Source organism: Oncorhynchus mykiss, chromosome 10 (genome assembly GCF_013265735.2).
Source record: "Oncorhynchus mykiss isolate Arlee chromosome 10, USDA_OmykA_1.1, whole genome shotgun sequence".
NCBI lineage: Eukaryota > Metazoa > Chordata > Actinopteri > Salmoniformes > Salmonidae > Oncorhynchus > Oncorhynchus mykiss.
Genome location: NC_048574.1, coordinates 86,163,508 through 86,183,036, shown reverse-complemented (window position 1 = coordinate 86,183,036; position 19,529 = coordinate 86,163,508). Strand labels below are relative to the sequence as shown.

General features: G+C 50.4%; 1 protein-coding gene across 1 annotated transcript in view; it reads right to left on the bottom strand.

Annotated features, from left to right (window-relative positions):
- Window positions 1-510: 510 nt before the first annotated feature.
- The window catches only part of LOC118936859 (F-box only protein 10-like), a 30,524-nt gene continuing 11,505 nt past the window's right edge, over window positions 511-19,529 (bottom strand). Inside the window, exons 10-13 of the mRNA XM_036934361.1 lie at window positions 19,395-19,529; window positions 1,193-1,503; window positions 916-1,103; window positions 511-709 (exon numbers count right to left, since the gene is read on the bottom strand). The exon at window positions 19,395-19,529 is cut by the window's right edge and continues 165 nt beyond it. Coding sequence (XP_036790256.1) covers window positions 517-709; window positions 916-1,103; window positions 1,193-1,503; window positions 19,395-19,529 — 827 coding nt within the window. The 3' untranslated portion in view covers window positions 511-516. The remainder of the gene's footprint in view (window positions 710-915; window positions 1,104-1,192; window positions 1,504-19,394) is intronic.

Here is a 19,529-nt window from a genome sequence, read left to right as displayed (position 1 = left end):
CCTAGTCAGGTAAAACTCCAATCCCTAACCTCCAGTCACATGATACAGTCCATGATATCACACCAGTCACATGATACCATATCTAGAATCCCCTGGGGAGGACAACGTTCTAGAACCCCCTGGGGAGGACAATGTTCTAGAACCCCCTGGGGAGTACAATGTTCTAGAACCCCCTGGGGAGTACAACGTTCTAGAATCCCCTGGGGAGGACAACGTTCTAGAACCCCCTGGGGAGTACAATGTTCTAGAACCCCCTGGGGAGGACAATGTTCTAGAACCCCCTGGGGAGGACAACGTTCTAGAACCCCCAGGACAGGCAACGTCTGTGTCCAGCCAGCCATTCCACAACATCTGCTGAGTTCAAGTGTTCCTAGATCAACATGTCAGAGGAAATGTTCTAAGAAAACAGAATGTCTCGAGACAGGAGAGGTCAGGGCTGAACTCTTGACCCCTGGTGAGGAGGTCATCCAATCCGTCTTCAGGGCGGGGTTGCTAGGCGGGCTGGTTGCTAGGGCCTCAGAGGATGGTGCAGAAGACGCTGCCGTTGTTATGGCAACCGCTCTCGACGGTGGCGGTGATCCTGGTAGTCATGGAGATGGCAAAGTGGGAGGGGTGACAGGAGGAGGAGGGCGGGAGGGATGAGGGACGGTCAGAGAGGGGGCGGGGGGGAGGGTTCTCCAAAACCCAGGGAGGGGCAGAGGAACATGTCCTGGCAGGAGAGAGCAGGAGATGGGGGGGGAGTGGTGGAGGATGGAGAGGGAGACGAAGAGGAAACGGGATGAGGGAAGAGGAGTAGGGATGAGGGAAGGAGAAAGGATGAGGAGAGAGGACAGGTAAAATGTATTAACCCATTAAATAGCTAGAAGGAAGTGTCCATACTTGGCGAGTAGCATTGAAAGTCGGTTGCTAAGCTACCTGTTGCTATGTTTCAACACGCTGTTGTTGCGCAGCGCGCCGCCGACGTTGCCGGGGTCGCGGTGTAGCGGGGGTTTGACGTTGCCGGGGTGACCCTGGAACACCAGGTTGTCGTGGACGACGGCCTTTGCCGGCCCCAGCACGGCGATGCCACACCCCTGCACCGGCTGGACTCGATTACGCAACACCTACACACACACACACACACACAAAGTATTTATTTAGTTCCCAAGGTGATGGTGATTTGGTGTGTTGTGTGTGTCTGAGCCCAGCTCACCTTGACGTCGGCGCTGTCCGACAACCGTATCCCGTAACCACGGTTACCCACCACGTCGTTCTCCACCACCTGTCCATCGCCCCGGAAACTAACGCCATGACCGCCGTTGTCATACACGCCGTTGCCGCGGAGTTCCACCCGACACTCCCTCTCCACGGTGACGCCACCGCGACCGTTTCCATGGATGCAGTTAGCAACTAGTCGAGTCAGCTGACCGCTCTGAAGCACGGCAACACCGGCGCCACGGTTACCGTTCACTAGGTTAGCAACGACGTTCAGCGGTTCACTGCTCTTCACGTATAAACCAACCGCTAGAGAGACAGAGAGAGAAAGACAGAGAGTTTATGTTCCATATCAGTGATTTAACAACAATGCTGCGTTTAGATGGTACGAGGTAAACGTTAGACCAGATGTCATTGTTTTAGGCTCTCTCCTCTTCTCTCTCTACACCAAGTCACTCAGCTCTGTCATATCATCACATGATCTCTCCTATCACTGCTATGAGGATGGACCTCTCCTCTTCTCTCTATAGACCAAGTCACTCAGCTCTGTCATATGCTCACATGGGGCTGGGCGATATGGCCCAAAAAATTATATCACGTTAATTTATGTTTCTTTAATAATAAAAGTTGTACATGTTCTTTATGAGTTGTGGTTGGCCCTTGGGTGGCAACACGTGCACTCTAAGTGATTTCAATGTGTCTTTCTCCATTCTGATTGGGTTGAAGGTGAATTGAACAGTATAAAACCAAAACAACGATCATTTCCACATCGCCACGTAGAGCTGCACGATATGGACAAGTCACCTGGGCCCTTATTTTCAACCAAATGTTACAATCTAGAGCCAAACACTCGTGTTAACTGTTGGAATCATGGGCATATAATGTCCATTCTAATTATATAGTTAGAATATAATAGTGGGCACTTTTATTACAGTGTTGTTGGACATGACAACGAATGAAAATGCCAGGGAGAAGTTATTATTTTGACAAGGTAGGAACTATTGTGTTAATAGTTGTTTCCCAGGGGGACCCTATAATCTTTGGCTACATTGGCTACAATGTTTTCTCTTAGCTACTTCATGTAAGCTAACTGATTCTTGCTTTGCGTTGTACCTCTTTAAAATGTAGAAGACACTGTTGCACAAACAACAAGCTAATTAAGGTCTACACGATCACTGGTATCATCAGGCTGTACTAGCTAATTACACTTGTTCTGACTCAAGTACAGTTATTAGCTAGCGATTAGCATTAGCGGCTAACAAGATTTAGCAACAACTTGCTAAAAAAAAAAAGGCAAACTAGCTGTTAGCAGATGTAAGAAACGCAAGCTAATAGTGTCATTATAGAAGACTAGTAGATGTATATTTAAGAAGCTAAAAAAGTGACAACTGCATCGTTGTCATCAACAGTGTTGTTTGTGCGTGTTGCGTTGACCATGCAGACTGAACACAAGCGTCTGCTGGTTGAGGAACATCAAACGAGGTCTTTGAGTGACAGGGGGGCGTGGCTAGGTCTGTGTGGAAAGCGGCATAGAGAGACTGGAGGGAAGTAAACTATATATTTAAAAAAAATGGACGTTACAACACTGCGTATCACATTTAACAAACCGAACATTCAAATGCCGGTAGTGAAGGTAAAGTTAAAAAACCCAAACCAGTCCGACCTATCACTGCTATGACGATGACACTCAACGACTCTTCTCTCTCTCCCTCCCACAGCGTCTACAGTCTCTCCTCCATTGTGGCTCTACAGTGTCTACAGTCTCACCTCCATTGTGGCTCTACAGTGTCTACAGTCTCTCCTCCATTGTGGCTCTACAGTGTCTACAGTCTCACCTCCATTGTGGCTCTACAGTGTCTACAGTCTCTCCTCCGTTGTGGCTCTACAGTGTTTACAGTCTAATCTCCATTGTGGCTCTACAGTGTCTACAGTCTCACCTCCATTGTGGCTCTACAGTGTCTACAGTCTCTCCTCCATTGTGGCTCTACAGTGTCTACAGTCTCTCCTCCATTGTGCCTCTACAGTGTCTCTCCTCCATTGTGGCTCTACAGTGTCTCCTCCATTGTGGCTCTACAGTGTCTACAGTCTCTCCTCCATTGTGGCTCTACAGTGTCTACAGTCTCTCCTCCATTGTGGCTCTACAGTGTCTACAGTCTCTCCTCCATTGTGTGTCTACAGTCTCTCCTCCATTGTGCCTCTACAGTGTCTCACCTCCATTGCGGCTCTACAGTGTCTACAGTCTCTCCTCCATTGTGGCTCTACAGTCTCTCCTCCATTGTGGCTCTACAGTGTCTACAGTCTCTCCTCCGTTGTGGCTCTACAGTGTTTACAGTCTCACCTCCATTGTGGCTCTACAGTGTCTACAGTCTCACCTCCATTGTGGCTCTACAGTGCCTACAGTCTCACCTCCATTGCGGCTCTACAGTGTCTCCTCCAATGTGGCTCTACAGTGTCTACAGTCTCACCTCCATTGTGGCTCTACAGTGTCTACAGTCTCACCTCCATTGCGGCTCTACAGTGTCTACAGTCTCTCCTCCATTGTGGCTCTACAGTCTCTCCTCCATTGTGGCTCTACAGTGTTTACAGTCTCACCTCCATTGTGGCTCTACAGTGTCTACAGTCTCACCTCCATTGTGACTCTACAGTGTCTACAGTCTCACCTCCATTGTGGCTCTACAGTCTCTCCTCCATTGTGGCTCTACAGTGTCTACAGTCTCTCCTCCATTGTGGCTCTACAGTGTCTACAGTCTCTCCTCCGTTGTGGCTCTACAGTGTTTACAGTCTAATCTCCATTGTGGCTCTACAGTGTCTACAGTCTCACCTCCATTGTGGCTCTACAGTGCCTACAGTCTCACCTCCATTGCGGCTCTACAGTGTCTCCTCCATTGTGGCTCTACAGTGTCTACAGTCTCACCTCCATTGTGGCTCTACAGTGTCTACAGTCTCACCTCCATTGTGGCTCTACAGTGTCTACAGTCTCTCCTCCATTGTGGCTCTACAGTGTCTACAGTCTCACCTCCATTGTTGCTCTACAGTGTCTACAATCTCACCTCCATTGTGGCTCTACAGTGTCTACAGTCTCTCCTCCATTGTGGCTCTACAGTGTCTACAGTCTCTCCTCCATTGTGGCTCTACAGTGCCTACAGTCTCACCTCCATTGCGGCTCTACAGTGTCTACAGTCTCACCTCCATTGTGGCTCTACAGTGCCTACAGTCTCACCTCCATTGCGGCTCTACAGTGTCTACAGTCTCTCCTCCATTGTGCCTCTACAGTGTCTACAGTCTCTCCTCCATTGTGGCTCTACAGTGTCTACAGTCTCTCCTCCATTGTGGCTCTACAGTGTCTACAGTCTCTCCTCCATTGTGCCTCTACAGTGTCTACAGTCTCTCCTCCATTGTGCCTCTACAGTGTCTCACCTCCATTGCGGCTCTACAGTGTCTACAGTCCCTCCTCCATTGTGGCTCTACAGTCTCTCCTCCATTGTGGCTCTACAGTGTCTACAGTCTCTCCTCCGTTGTGGCTCTACAGTGTTTACAGTCTCACCTCCATTGTGGCTCTACAGTGTCTACAGTCTCACCTCCATTGTGGCTCTACAGTGCCTACAGTCTCACCTCCATTGCGGCTCTACAGTGTCTCCTCCATTGTGGCTCTACAGTGTCTACAGTCTCACCTCCATTGTGGCTCTACAGTGTCTACAGTCTCACCTCCATTGCGGCTCTACAGTGTCTACAGTCTCTCCTCCATTGTGGCTCTACAGTCTCTCCTCCATTGTGGCTCTACAGTGTCTACAGTCTCACCTCCATTGTGGCTCTACAGTGTTTACAGTCTCACCTCCATTGTGGCTCTACAGTGTCTACAGTCTCACCTCCATTGTGACTCTACAGTGTCTACAGTCTCACCTCCATTGTGGCTCTACAGTCTCTCCTCCATTGTGGCTCTACAGTGTCTACAGTCTCTCCTCCATTGTGGCTCTACAGTGTCTACAGTCTCTCCTCCGTTGTGGCTCTACAGTGTTTACAGTCTAATCTCCATTGTGGCTCTACAGTGTCTACAGTCTCACCTCCATTGTGGCTCTACAGTGCCTACAGTCTCACCTCCATTGCGGCTCTACAGTGTCTCCTCCATTGTGGCTATACAGTGTCTACAGTCTCACCTCCATTGTGGCTCTACAGTGTCTACAGTCTCACCTCCATTGTGGCTCTACAGTGTCTACAGTCTCTCCTCCATTGTGGCTCTACAGTGTCTACAGTCTCACCTCCATTGTGGCTCTACAGTGTCTACAATCTCACCTCCATTGTGGCTCTACAGTGTCTACAGTCTCTCCTCCATTGTGGCTCTACAGTGTCTACAGTCTCTCCTCCATTGTGGCTCTACAGTGCCTACAGTCTCACCTCCATTGCGGCTCTACAGTGTCTACAGTCTCACCTCCATTGTGGCTCTACAGTGCCTACAGTCTCACCTCCATTGCGGCTCTACAGTGTCTACAGTCTCTCCTCCATTGTGGCTCTACAGTGTCTACAGTCTCACCTCCATTGTGGCTCTACAGTGCCTACAGTCTCACCTCCATTGTGGCTCTACAGTGTCTACAGTCTCTCCTCCATTGTGGCTCTACAGTGTCTACAGTCTCTCCTCCATTGTGCCTCTACAGTGTCTACAGTCTCTCCTCCATTGTGGCTCTACAGTGTCTACAGTCTCTCCTCCATTGTGCCTCTACAGTGTCTCTCCTCCATTGTGGCTCTACAGTGTCTCCTCCATTGTGGCTCTACAGTGTCTACAGTCTCTCCTCCATTGTGGCTCTACAGTGTCTACAGTCTCTCCTCCATTGTGGCTCTACAGTGTCTACAGTCTCTCCTCCATTGTGTGTCTACAGTCTCTCCTCCATTGTGCCTCTACAGTGTCTCACCTCCATTGCGGCTCTACAGTGTCTACAGTCTCTCCTCCATTGTGGCTCTACAGTCTCTCCTCCATTGTGGCTCTACAGTGTCTACAGTCTCTCCTCCGTTGTGGCTCTACAGTGTTTACAGTCTCACCTCCATTGTGGCTCTACAGTGTCTACAGTCTCACCTCCATTGTGGCTCTACAGTGCCTACAGTCTCACCTCCATTGCGGCTCTACAGTGTCTCCTCCAATGTGGCTCTACAGTGTCTACAGTCTCACCTCCATTGTGGCTCTACAGTGTTTACAGTCTCACCTCCATTGTGGCTCTACAGTGTCTACAGTCTCACCTCCATTGTGACTCTACAGTGTCTACAGTCTCACCTCCATTGTGGCTCTACAGTCTCTCCTCCATTGTGGCTCTACAGTGTCTACAGTCTCTCCTCCATTGTGGCTCTACAGTGTCTACAGTCTCTCCTCCGTTGTGGCTCTACAGTGTTTACAGTCTAATCTCCATTGTGGCTCTACAGTGTCTACAGTCTCACCTCCATTGTGGCTCTACAGTGCCTACAGTCTCACCTCCATTGCGGCTCTACAGTGTCTCCTCCATTGTGGCTCTACAGTGTCTACAGTCTCACCTCCATTGTGGCTCTACAGTGTCTACAGTCTCACCTCCATTGTGGCTCTACAGTGTCTACAGTCTCTCCTCCATTGTGGCTCTACAGTGTTTACAGTCTCACCTCCATTGTGGCTCTACAGTGTCTACAATCTCACCTCCATTGTGGCTCTACAGTGTCTACAGTCTCTCCTCCATTGTGGCTCTACAGTGTCTACAGTCTCTCCTCCATTGTGGCTCTACAGTGCCTACAGTCTCACCTCCATTGCGGCTCTACAGTGTCTACAGTCTCACCTCCATTGTGGCTCTACAGTGCCTACAGTCTCACCTCCATTGCGGCTCTACAGTGTCTACAGTCTCTCCTCCATTGTGCCTCTACAGTGTCTACAGTCTCTCCTCCATTGTGGCTCTACAGTGTCTACAGTCTCTCCTCCATTGTGGCTCTACAGTGTCTACAGTCTCTCCTCCATTGTGCCTCTACAGTGTCTACAGTCTCTCCTCCATTGTGCCTCTACAGTGTCTCACCTCCATTGCGGCTCTACAGTGTCCACAGTCCCTCCTCCATTGTGGCTCTACAGTGTCTCCTCCATTGTGGCTCTACAGTGTCTACAGTCTCTCCTCCGTTGTGGCTCTACAGTGTTTACAGTCTCACCTCCATTGTGGCTCTACAGTGTCTACAGTCTCACCTCCATTGTGGCTCTACAGTGCCTACAGTCTCACCTCCATTGCGGCTCTACAGTGTCTCCTCCATTGTGGCTCTACAGTGTCTACAGTCTCACCTCCATTGTGGCTCTACAGTGTCTACAGTCTCACCTCCATTGCGGCTCTACAGTGTCTACAGTCTCTCCTCCATTGTGGCTCTACAGTCTCTCCTCCATTGTGGCTCTACAGTGTCTACAGTCTCACCTCCATTGTGGCTCTACAGTGTTTACAGTCTCACCTCCATTGTGGCTCTACAGTGTCTACAGTCTCACCTCCATTGTGACTCTACAGTGTCTACAGTCTCACCTCCATTGTGGCTCTACAGTCTCTCCTCCATTGTGGCTCTACAGTGTCTACAGTCTCTCCTCCATTGTGGCTCTACAGTGTCTACAGTCTCTCCTCCGTTGTGGCTCTACAGTGTTTACAGTCTAATCTCCATTGTGGCTCTACAGTGTCTACAGTCTCACCTCCATTGTGGCTCTACAGTGCCTACAGTCTCACCTCCATTGCGGCTCTACAGTGTCTCCTCCATTGTGGCTCTACAGTGTCTACAGTCTCACCTCCATTGTGGCTCTACAGTGTCTACAGTCTCACCTCCATTGTGGCTCTACAGTGTCTACAGTCTCTCCTCCATTGTGGCTCTACAGTGTCTACAGTCTCACCTCCATTGTGGCTCTACAGTGTCTACAATCTCACCTCCATTGTGGCTCTACAGTGTCTACAGTCTCTCCTCCATTGTGGCTCTACAGTGTCTACAGTCTCTCCTCCATTGTGGCTCTACAGTGCCTACAGTCTCACCTCCATTGCGGCTCTACAGTGTCTACAGTCTCACCTCCATTGTGGCTCTACAGTGCCTACAGTCTCACCTCCATTGTGGCTCTACAGTGTCTCCTCCATTGTGGCTCTACAGTGTCTACAGTCTCACCTCCATTGTGGCTCTACAGTGTCTACAGTCTCACCTCCATTGCGGCTCTACAGTGTCTACAGTCTCTCCTCCATTGTGGCTCTACAGTCTCTCGTCCATTGTGGCTCTACAGTGTCTACAGTCTCACCTCCATTGTGGCTCTACAGTGTTTACAGTCTCACCTCCATTGTGGCTCTACAGTGTCTACAGTCTCACCTCCATTGTGGCTCTACAGTCTCTCCTCCATTGTGGCTCTACAGTGTCTACAGTCTCTCCTCCGTTGTGGCTCTACAGTGTTTACAGTCTAATCTCCATTGTGGCTCTACAGTGTCTACAGTCTCACCTCCATTGTGGCTCTACAGTGCCTACAGTCTCACCTCCATTGCGGCTCTACAGTGTCTCCTCCATTGTGGCTCTACAGTGTCTACAGTCTCACCTCCATTGTGGCTCTACAGTGTCTACAGTCTCACCTCCATTGTGGCTCTACAGTGTCTACAGTCTCTCCTCCATTGTGGCTCTACAGTGTCTACAGTCTCTCCTCCATTGTGGCTCTACAGTGTCTACAATCTCACCTCCATTGTGGCTCTACAGTGTCTACAGTCTCTCCTCCATTGTGGCTCTACAGTGCCTACAGTCTCACCTCCATTGCGGCTCTACAGTGTCTACAGTCTCACCTCCATTGTGGCTCTACAGTGCCTACAGTCTCACCTCCATTGCGGCTCTACAGTGTCTACAGTCTCTCCTCCATTGTGGCTCTACAGTGTCTACAGTCTCACCTCCATTGTGGCTCTACAGTGCCTACAGTCTCACCTCCATTGTGGCTCTACAGTGTCTACAGTCTCTCCTCCATTGTGGCTCTACAGTGTCTACAGTCTCTCCTCCATTGTGCCTCTACAGTGTCTACAGTCTCTCCTCCATTGTGGCTCTACAGTGTCTACAGTCTCTCCTCCATTGTGCCTCTACAGTGTCTCTCCTCCATTGTGGCTCTACAGTGTCTCCTCCATTGTGGCTCTACAGTGTCTACAGTCTCTCCTCCATTGTGGCTCTACAGTGTCTACAGTCTCTCCTCCATTGTGGCTCTACAGTGTCTACAGTCTCTCCTCCATTGTGTGTCTACAGTCTCTCCTCCATTGTGCCTCTACAGTGTCTCACCTCCATTGCGGCTCTACAGTGTCTACAGTCTCTCCTCCATTGTGGCTCTACAGTCTCTCCTCCATTGTGGCTCTACAGTGTCTACAGTCTCTCCTCCGTTGTGGCTCTACAGTGTTTACAGTCTCACCTCCATTGTGGCTCTACAGTGTCTACAGTCTCACCTCCATTGTGGCTCTACAGTGCCTACAGTCTCACCTCCATTGCGGCTCTACAGTGTCTCCTCCAATGTGGCTCTACAGTGTCTACAGTCTCACCTCCATTGTGGCTCTACAGTGTCTACAGTCTCACCTCCATTGCGGCTCTACAGTGTCTACAGTCTCTCCTCCATTGTGGCTCTACAGTCTCTCCTCCATTGTGGCTCTACAGTGTTTACAGTCTCACCTCCATTGTGGCTCTACAGTGTCTACAGTCTCACCTCCATTGTGACTCTACAGTGTCTACAGTCTCACCTCCATTGTGGCTCTACAGTCTCTCCTCCATTGTGGCTCTACAGTGTCTACAGTCTCTCCTCCATTGTGGCTCTACAGTGTCTACAGTCTCTCCTCCGTTGTGGCTCTACAGTGTTTACAGTCTAATCTCCATTGTGGCTCTACAGTGTCTACAGTCTCACCTCCATTGTGGCTCTACAGTGCCTACAGTCTCACCTCCATTGCGGCTCTACAGTGTCTCCTCCATTGTGGCTCTACAGTGTCTACAGTCTCACCTCCATTGTGGCTCTACAGTGTCTACAGTCTCACCTCCATTGTGGCTCTACAGTGTCTACAGTCTCTCCTCCATTGTGGCTCTACAGTGTCTACAGTCTCACCTCCATTGTGGCTCTACAGTGTCTACAATCTCACCTCCATTGTGGCTCTACAGTGTCTACAGTCTCTCCTCCATTGTGGCTCTACAGTGTCTACAGTCTCTCCTCCATTGTGGCTCTACAGTGCCTACAGTCTCACCTCCATTGCGGCTCTACAGTGTCTACAGTCTCACCTCCATTGTGGCTCTACAGTGCCTACAGTCTCACCTCCATTGCGGCTCTACAGTGTCTACAGTCTCTCCTCCATTGTGCCTCTACAGTGTCTACAGTCTCTCCTCCATTGTGGCTCTACAGTGTCTACAGTCTCTCCTCCATTGTGGCTCTACAGTGTCTACAGTCTCTCCTCCATTGTGCCTCTACAGTGTCTACAGTCTCTCCTCCATTGTGCCTCTACAGTGTCTCACCTCCATTGCGGCTCTACAGTGTCTACAGTCCCTCCTCCATTGTGGCTCTACAGTCTCTCCTCCATTGTGGCTCTACAGTGTCTACAGTCTCTCCTCCGTTGTGGCTCTACAGTGTTTACAGTCTCACCTCCATTGTGGCTCTACAGTGTCTACAGTCTCACCTCCATTGTGGCTCTACAGTGCCTACAGTCTCACCTCCATTGCGGCTCTACAGTGTCTCCTCCATTGTGGCTCTACAGTGTCTACAGTCTCACCTCCATTGTGGCTCTACAGTGTCTACAGTCTCACCTCCATTGCGGCTCTACAGTGTCTACAGTCTCTCCTCCATTGTGGCTCTACAGTCTCTCCTCCATTGTGGCTCTACAGTGTCTACAGTCTCACCTCCATTGTGGCTCTACAGTGTTTACAGTCTCACCTCCATTGTGGCTCTACAGTGTCTACAGTCTCACCTCCATTGTGACTCTACAGTGTCTACAGTCTCACCTCCATTGTGGCTCTACAGTCTCTCCTCCATTGTGGCTCTACAGTGTCTACAGTCTCACCTCCATTGTGGCTCTACAGTGTCTACAGTCTCACCTCCATTGTGGCTCTACAGTGTCTACAGTCTCTCCTCCATTGTGGCTCTACAGTGTCTACAGTCTCTCCTCCATTGTGGCTCTACAGTGTCTACAATCTCACCTCCATTGTGGCTCTACAGTGTCTACAGTCTCTCCTCCATTGTGGCTCTACAGTGCCTACAGTCTCACCTCCATTGCGGCTCTACAGTGTCTACAGTCTCACCTCCATTGTGGCTCTACAGTGCCTACAGTCTCACCTCCATTGCGGCTCTACAGTGTCTACAGTCTCTCCTCCATTGTGGCTCTACAGTGTCTACAGTCTCACCTCCATTGTGGCTCTACAGTGCCTACAGTCTCACCTCCATTGTGGCTCTACAGTGTCTACAGTCTCTCCTCCATTGTGGCTCTACAGTGTCTACAGTCTCTCCTCCATTGTGCCTCTACAGTGTCTACAGTCTCTCCTCCATTGTGGCTCTACAGTGTCTACAGTCTCTCCTCCATTGTGCCTCTACAGTGTCTCTCCTCCATTGTGGCTCTACAGTGTCTCCTCCATTGTGGCTCTACAGTGTCTACAGTCTCTCCTCCATTGTGGCTCTACAGTGTCTACAGTCTCTCCTCCATTGTGGCTCTACAGTGTCTACAGTCTCTCCTCCATTGTGTGTCTACAGTCTCTCCTCCATTGTGCCTCTACAGTGTCTCACCTCCATTGCGGCTCTACAGTGTCTACAGTCTCTCCTCCATTGTGGCTCTACAGTCTCTCCTCCATTGTGGCTCTACAGTGTCTACAGTCTCTCCTCCGTTGTGGCTCTACAGTGTTTACAGTCTCACCTCCATTGTGGCTCTACAGTGTCTACAGTCTCACCTCCATTGTGGCTCTACAGTGCCTACAGTCTCACCTCCATTGCGGCTCTACAGTGTCTCCTCCAATGTGGCTCTACAGTGTCTACAGTCTCACCTCCATTGTGGCTCTACAGTGTTTACAGTCTCACCTCCATTGTGGCTCTACAGTGTCTACAGTCTCACCTCCATTGTGACTCTACAGTGTCTACAGTCTCACCTCCATTGTGGCTCTACAGTCTCTCCTCCATTGTGGCTCTACAGTGTCTACAGTCTCTCCTCCATTGTGGCTCTACAGTGTCTACAGTCTCTCCTCCGTTGTGGCTCTACAGTGTTTACAGTCTAATCTCCATTGTGGCTCTACAGTGTCTACAGTCTCACCTCCATTGTGGCTCTACAGTGCCTACAGTCTCACCTCCATTGCGGCTCTACAGTGTCTCCTCCATTGTGGCTCTACAGTGTCTACAGTCTCACCTCCATTGTGGCTCTACAGTGTCTACAGTCTCACCTCCATTGTGGCTCTACAGTGTCTACAGTCTCTCCTCCATTGTGGCTCTACAGTGTTTACAGTCTCACCTCCATTGTGGCTCTACAGTGTCTACAATCTCACCTCCATTGTGGCTCTACAGTGTCTACAGTCTCTCCTCCATTGTGGCTCTACAGTGTCTACAGTCTCTCCTCCATTGTGGCTCTACAGTGCCTACAGTCTCACCTCCATTGCGGCTCTACAGTGTCTACAGTCTCACCTCCATTGTGGCTCTACAGTGCCTACAGTCTCACCTCCATTGCGGCTCTACAGTGTCTACAGTCTCTCCTCCATTGTGCCTCTACAGTGTCTACAGTCTCTCCTCCATTGTGGCTCTACAGTGTCTACAGTCTCTCCTCCATTGTGGCTCTACAGTGTCTACAGTCTCTCCTCCATTGTGCCTCTACAGTGTCTACAGTCTCTCCTCCATTGTGCCTCTACAGTGTCTCACCTCCATTGCGGCTCTACAGTGTCCACAGTCCCTCCTCCATTGTGGCTCTACAGTCTCTCCTCCATTGTGGCTCTACAGTGTCTACAGTCTCTCCTCCGTTGTGGCTCTACAGTGTTTACAGTCTCACCTCCATTGTGGCTCTACAGTGTCTACAGTCTCACCTCCATTGTGGCTCTACAGTGCCTACAGTCTCACCTCCATTGCGGCTCTACAGTGTCTCCTCCATTGTGGCTCTACAGTGTCTACAGTCTCACCTCCATTGTGGCTCTACAGTGTCTACAGTCTCACCTCCATTGCGGCTCTACAGTGTCTACAGTCTCTCCTCCATTGTGGCTCTACAGTCTCTCCTCCATTGTGGCTCTACAGTGTCTACAGTCTCACCTCCATTGTGGCTCTACAGTGTTTACAGTCTCACCTCCATTGTGGCTCTACAGTGTCTACAGTCTCACCTCCATTGTGACTCTACAGTGTCTACAGTCTCACCTCCATTGTGGCTCTACAGTCTCTCCTCCATTGTGGCTCTACAGTGTCTACAGTCTCTCCTCCATTGTGGCTCTACAGTGTCTACAGTCTCTCCTCCGTTGTGGCTCTACAGTGTTTACAGTCTAATCTCCATTGTGGCTCTACAGTGTCTACAGTCTCACCTCCATTGTGGCTCTACAGTGCCTACAGTCTCACCTCCATTGCGGCTCTACAGTGTCTCCTCCATTGTGGCTCTACAGTGTCTACAGTCTCACCTCCATTGTGGCTCTACAGTGTCTACAGTCTCACCTCCATTGTGGCTCTACAGTGTCTACAGTCTCTCCTCCATTGTGGCTCTACAGTGTCTACAGTCTCACCTCCATTGTGGCTCTACAGTGTCTACAATCTCACCTCCATTGTGGCTCTACAGTGTCTACAGTCTCTCCTCCATTGTGGCTCTACAGTGTCTACAGTCTCTCCTCCATTGTGGCTCTACAGTGCCTACAGTCTCACCTCCATTGCGGCTCTACAGTGTCTACAGTCTCACCTCCATTGTGGCTCTACAGTGCCTACAGTCTCACCTCCATTGTGGCTCTACAGTGTCTCCTCCATTGTGGCTCTACAGTGTCTACAGTCTCACCTCCATTGTGGCTCTACAGTGTCTACAGTCTCACCTCCATTGCGGCTCTACAGTGTCTACAGTCTCTCCTCCATTGTGGCTCTACAGTCTCTCGTCCATTGTGGCTCTACAGTGTCTACAGTCTCACCTCCATTGTGGCTCTACAGTGTTTACAGTCTCACCTCCATTGTGGCTCTACAGTGTCTACAGTCTCACCTCCATTGTGGCTCTACAGTCTCTCCTCCATTGTGGCTCTACAGTGTCTACAGTCTCTCCTCCGTTGTGGCTCTACAGTGTTTACAGTCTAATCTCCATTGTGGCTCTACAGTGTCTACAGTCTCACCTCCATTGTGGCTCTACAGTGCCTACAGTCTCACCTCCATTGCGGCTCTACAGTGTCTCCTCCATTGTGGCTCTACAGTGTCTACAGTCTCACCTCCATTGTGGCTCTACAGTGTCTACAGTCTCACCTCCATTGTGGCTCTACAGTGTCTACAGTCTCTCCTCCATTGTGGCTCTACAGTGTCTACAGTCTCTCCTCCATTGTGGCTCTACAGTGTCTACAATCTCACCTCCATTGTGGCTCTACAGTGTCTACAGTCTCTCCTCCATTGTGGCTCTACAGTGCCTACAGTCTCACCTCCATTGCGGCTCTACAGTGTCTACAGTCTCACCTCCATTGTGGCTCTACAGTGCCTACAGTCTCACCTCCATTGCGGCTCTACAGTGTCTACAGTCTCTCCTCCATTGTGGCTCTACAGTGTCTACAGTCTCACCTCCATTGTGGCTCTACAGTGCCTACAGTCTCACCTCCATTGTGGCTCTACAGTGTCTACAGTCTCTCCTCCATTGTGGCTCTACAGTGTCTACAGTCTCTCCTCCATTGTGCCTCTACAGTGTCTACAGTCTCTCCTCCATTGTGGCTCTACAGTGTCTACAGTCTCTCCTCCATTGTGCCTCTACAGTGTCTCTCCTCCATTGTGGCTCTACAGTGTCTCCTCCATTGTGGCTCTACAGTGTCTACAGTCTCTCCTCCATTGTGGCTCTACAGTGTCTACAGTCTCTCCTCCATTGTGGCTCTACAGTGTCTACAGTCTCTCCTCCATTGTGTGTCTACAGTCTCTCCTCCATTGTGCCTCTACAGTGTCTCACCTCCATTGCGGCTCTACAGTGTCTACAGTCTCTCCTCCATTGTGGCTCTACAGTCTCTCCTCCATTGTGGCTCTACAGTGTCTACAGTCTCTCCTCCGTTGTGGCTCTACAGTGTTTACAGTCTCACCTCCATTGTGGCTCTACAGTGTCTACAGTCTCACCTCCATTGTGGCTCTACAGTGCCTACAGTCTCACCTCCATTGCGGCTCTACAGTGTCTCCTCCAATGTGGCTCTACAGTGTCTACAGTCTCACCTCCATTGTGGCTCTACAGTGTCTACAGTCTCACCTCCATTGCGGCTCTACAGTGTCTACAGTCTCTCCTCCATTGTGGCTCTACAGTCTCTCCTCCATTGTGGCTCTACAGTGTTTACAGTCTCACCTCCATTGTGGCTCTACAGTGTCTACAGTCTCACCTCCATTGTGACTCTACAGTGTCTACAGTCTCACCTCCATTGTGGCTCTACAGTCTCTCCTCCATTGTGGCTCTACAGTGTCTACAGTCTCTCCTCCATTGTGGCTCTACAGTGTCTACAGTCTCTCCTCCGTTGTGGCTCTACAGTGTTTACAGTCTAATCTCCATTGTGGCTCTACAGTGTCTACAGTCTCACCTCCATTGTGGCTCTACAGTGCCTACAGTCTCACCTCCATTGCGGCTCTACAGTGTCTCCTCCATTGTGGCTCTACAGTGTCTACAGTCTCACCTCCATTGTGGCTCTACAGTGTCTACAGTCTCACCTCCATTGTGGCTCTACAGTGTCTACAGTCTCTCCTCCATTGTGGCTCTACAGTGTCTACAGTCTCACCTCCATTGTGGCTCTACAGTGTCTACAATCTCACCTCCATTGTGGCTCTACAGTGTCTACAGTCTCTCCTCCATTGTGGCTCTACAGTGTCTACAGTCTCTCCTCCATTGTGGCTCTACAGTGCCTACAGTCTCACCTCCATTGCGGCTCTACAGTGTCTACAGTCTCACCTCCATTGTGGCTCTACAGTGCCTACAGTCTCACCTCCATTGCGGCTCTACAGTGTCTACAGTCTCTCCTCCATTGTGCCTCTACAGTGTCTACAGTCTCTCCTCCATTGTGGCTCTACAGTGTCTACAGTCTCTCCTCCATTGTGGCTCTACAGTGTCTACAGTCTCTCCTCCATTGTGCCTCTACAGTGTCTACAGTCTCTCCTCCATTGTGCCTCTACAGTGTCTCACCTCCATTGCGGCTCTACAGTGTCTACAGTCCCTCCTCCATTGTGGCTCTACAGTCTCTCCTCCATTGTGGCTCTACAGTGTCTACAGTCTCTCCTCCGTTGTGGCTCTACAGTGTTTACAGTCTCACCTCCATTGTGGCTCTACAGTGTCTACAGTCTCACCTCCATTGTGGCTCTACAGTGCCTACAGTCTCACCTCCATTGCGGCTCTACAGTGTCTCCTCCATTGTGGCTCTACAGTGTCTACAGTCTCACCTCCATTGTGGCTCTACAGTGTCTACAGTCTCACCTCCATTGCGGCTCTACAGTGTCTACAGTCTCTCCTCCATTGTGGCTCTACAGTCTCTCCTCCATTGTGGCTCTACAGTGTCTACAGTCTCACCTCCATTGTGGCTCTACAGTGTTTACAGTCTCACCTCCATTGTGGCTCTACAGTGTCTACAGTCTCACCTCCATTGTGACTCTACAGTGTCTACAGTCTCACCTCCATTGTGGCTCTACAGTCTCTCCTCCATTGTGGCTCTACAGTGTCTACAGTCTCTCCTCCATTGTGGCTCTACAGTGTCTACAGTCTCTCCTCCGTTGTGGCTCTACAGTGTTTACAGTCTAATCTCCATTGTGGCTCTACAGTGTCTACAGTCTCACCTCCATTGTGGCTCTACAGTGCCTACAGTCTCACCTCCATTGCGGCTCTACAGTGTCTCCTCCATTGTGGCTCTACAGTGTCTACAGTCTCACCTCCATTGTGGCTCTACAGTGTCTACAGTCTCACCTCCATTGTGGCTCTACAGTGTCTACAGTCTCTCCTCCATTGTGGCTCTACAGTGTCTACAGTCTCACCTCCATTGTGGCTCTACAGTGTCTACAATCTCATCTCCATTGTGGCTCTACAGTGTCTACAGTCTCTCCTCCATTGTGGCTCTACAGTGTCTACAGTCTCTCCTCCATTGTGGCTCTACAGTGCCTACAGTCTCACCTCCATTGCGGCTCTACAGTGTCTACAGTCTCACCTCCATTGTGGCTCTACAGTGCCTACAGTCTCACCTCCATTGCGGCTCTACAGTGTCTCCTCCATTGTGGCTCTACAGTGTCTACAGTCTCACCTCCATTGTGGCTCTACAGTGTCTACAGTCTCACCTCCATTGCGGCTCTACAGTGTCTACAGTCTCTCCTCCATTGTGGCTCTACAGTCTCTCGTCCATTGTGGCTCTACAGTGTCTACAGTCTCACCTCCATTGTGGCTCTACAGTGTTTACAGTCTCACCTCCATTGTGGCTCTACAGTGTCTACAGTCTCACCTCCATTGTGGCTCTACAGTCTCTCCTCCATTGTGGCTCTACAGTGTCTACAGTCTCTCCTCCGTTGTGGCTCTACAGTGTTTACAGTCTAATCTCCATTGTGGCTCTACAGTGTCTACAGTCTCACCTCCATTGTGGCTCTACAGTGCCTACAGTCTCACCTCCATTGCGGCTCTACAGTGTCTCCTCCATTGTGGCTCTACAGTGTCTACAGTCTCACCTCCATTGTGGCTCTACAGTGTCTACAGTCTCACCTCCATTGTGGCTCTACAGTGTCTACAGTCTCTCCTCCATTGTGGCTCTACAGTGTCTACAGTCTCTCCTCCATTGTGGCTCTACAGTGTCTACAATCTCACCTCCATTGTGGCTCTACAGTGTCTACAGTCTCTCCTCCATTGTGGCTCTACAGTGCCTACAGTCTCACCTCCATTGCGGCTCTACAGTGTCTACAGTCTCACCTCCATTGTGGCTCTACAGTGCCTACAGTCTCACCTCCATTGCGGCTCTACAGTGTCTACAGTCTCTCCTCCATTGTGGCTCTACAGTGTCTACAGTCTCACCTCCATTGTGGCTCTACAGTGCCTACAGTCTCACCTCCATTGTGGCTCTACAGTGTCTACAGTCTCTCCTCCATTGTGGCTCTACAGTGTCTACAGTCTCTCCTCCATTGTGGCTCTACAGTGTCTACAATCTCACCTCCATTGTGGCTCTACAGTGTCTACAGTCTCTCCTCCATTGTGGCTCTACAGTGCCTACAGTCTCACCTCCATTGCGGCTCTACAGTGTCTACAGTCTCTCCTCCATTGTGGCTCTACAGTGCCTACAGTCTCACCTCCATTGTGGCTCTACAGTGTCTACAGTCTCTCCTCCATTGCGGCTCTACAGTGTCTACAGTCTATCCTCCATTGCGGCTCTACAGTGCCTACAGTATCACCTCCATTGTGGCTCTACAGTGTCTACAGTCTCTCCTCCATTGCGGCTCTACAGTGTCTACAGTCTCTCCTCCATTGTGGCTCTACAGTGTCTACAGTCTCACCTCCATTGTGGCTCTACAGTGTCTACAGTCTCACCTCCATTGTGGCTCTACAGTGTCTACAGTCTCTCCTCCATTGTGGCTCTACAGTGTCTACAGTCTCACCTCCATTGTGGCTCTACAGTGTCTCCTCCATTGTGGCTCTACAGTGTCTACAATCTCACCTCCATTGTGGCTCTACAGTGTCTACAGTCTCACCTCCATTGTGGCTCTACAGTGTCTACAGTCTCACCTCCATTGCGGCTCTACAGTGTCTACAGTCTCACCTCCATTGCGGCTCTACAGTGTCTACAGTCTCACCTCCATTGTGGCTCTACAGTGTCTACAGTCTCTCCTCCATTGTGGCTCTACAGTGTCTACAGTCTCTCCTCCATTGTGGCTCTACAGGGTCTACAGTCTCACCTCCATTGTGGCTCTACAGTGTCTACAGTCTCACCTCCATTGTGGCTCTACAGTGTCTACAGTCTCTCCTCCATTGTGGCTCTACAGTGTCTACAGTCTCTCCTCCATTGCGGCTCTACAGTGTCTACAGTCTCTCCTCCATTGCGGCTCTACAGTGTCTACAGTCTCTCCTCCATTGCGGCTCTAGGGTCTACAGTCTCACCTCCATTGTGGCTAATGCAGTTTCCCTCCACCAGAGCCGTGCTGATGGAGCGCCGGGCGGAGAGACGTTCGTCCTCGCTGTCAAGGTCACCTTCCCACGCCAGCAGCTCTCCTTCCTCATGGAAGTTATCCTGTC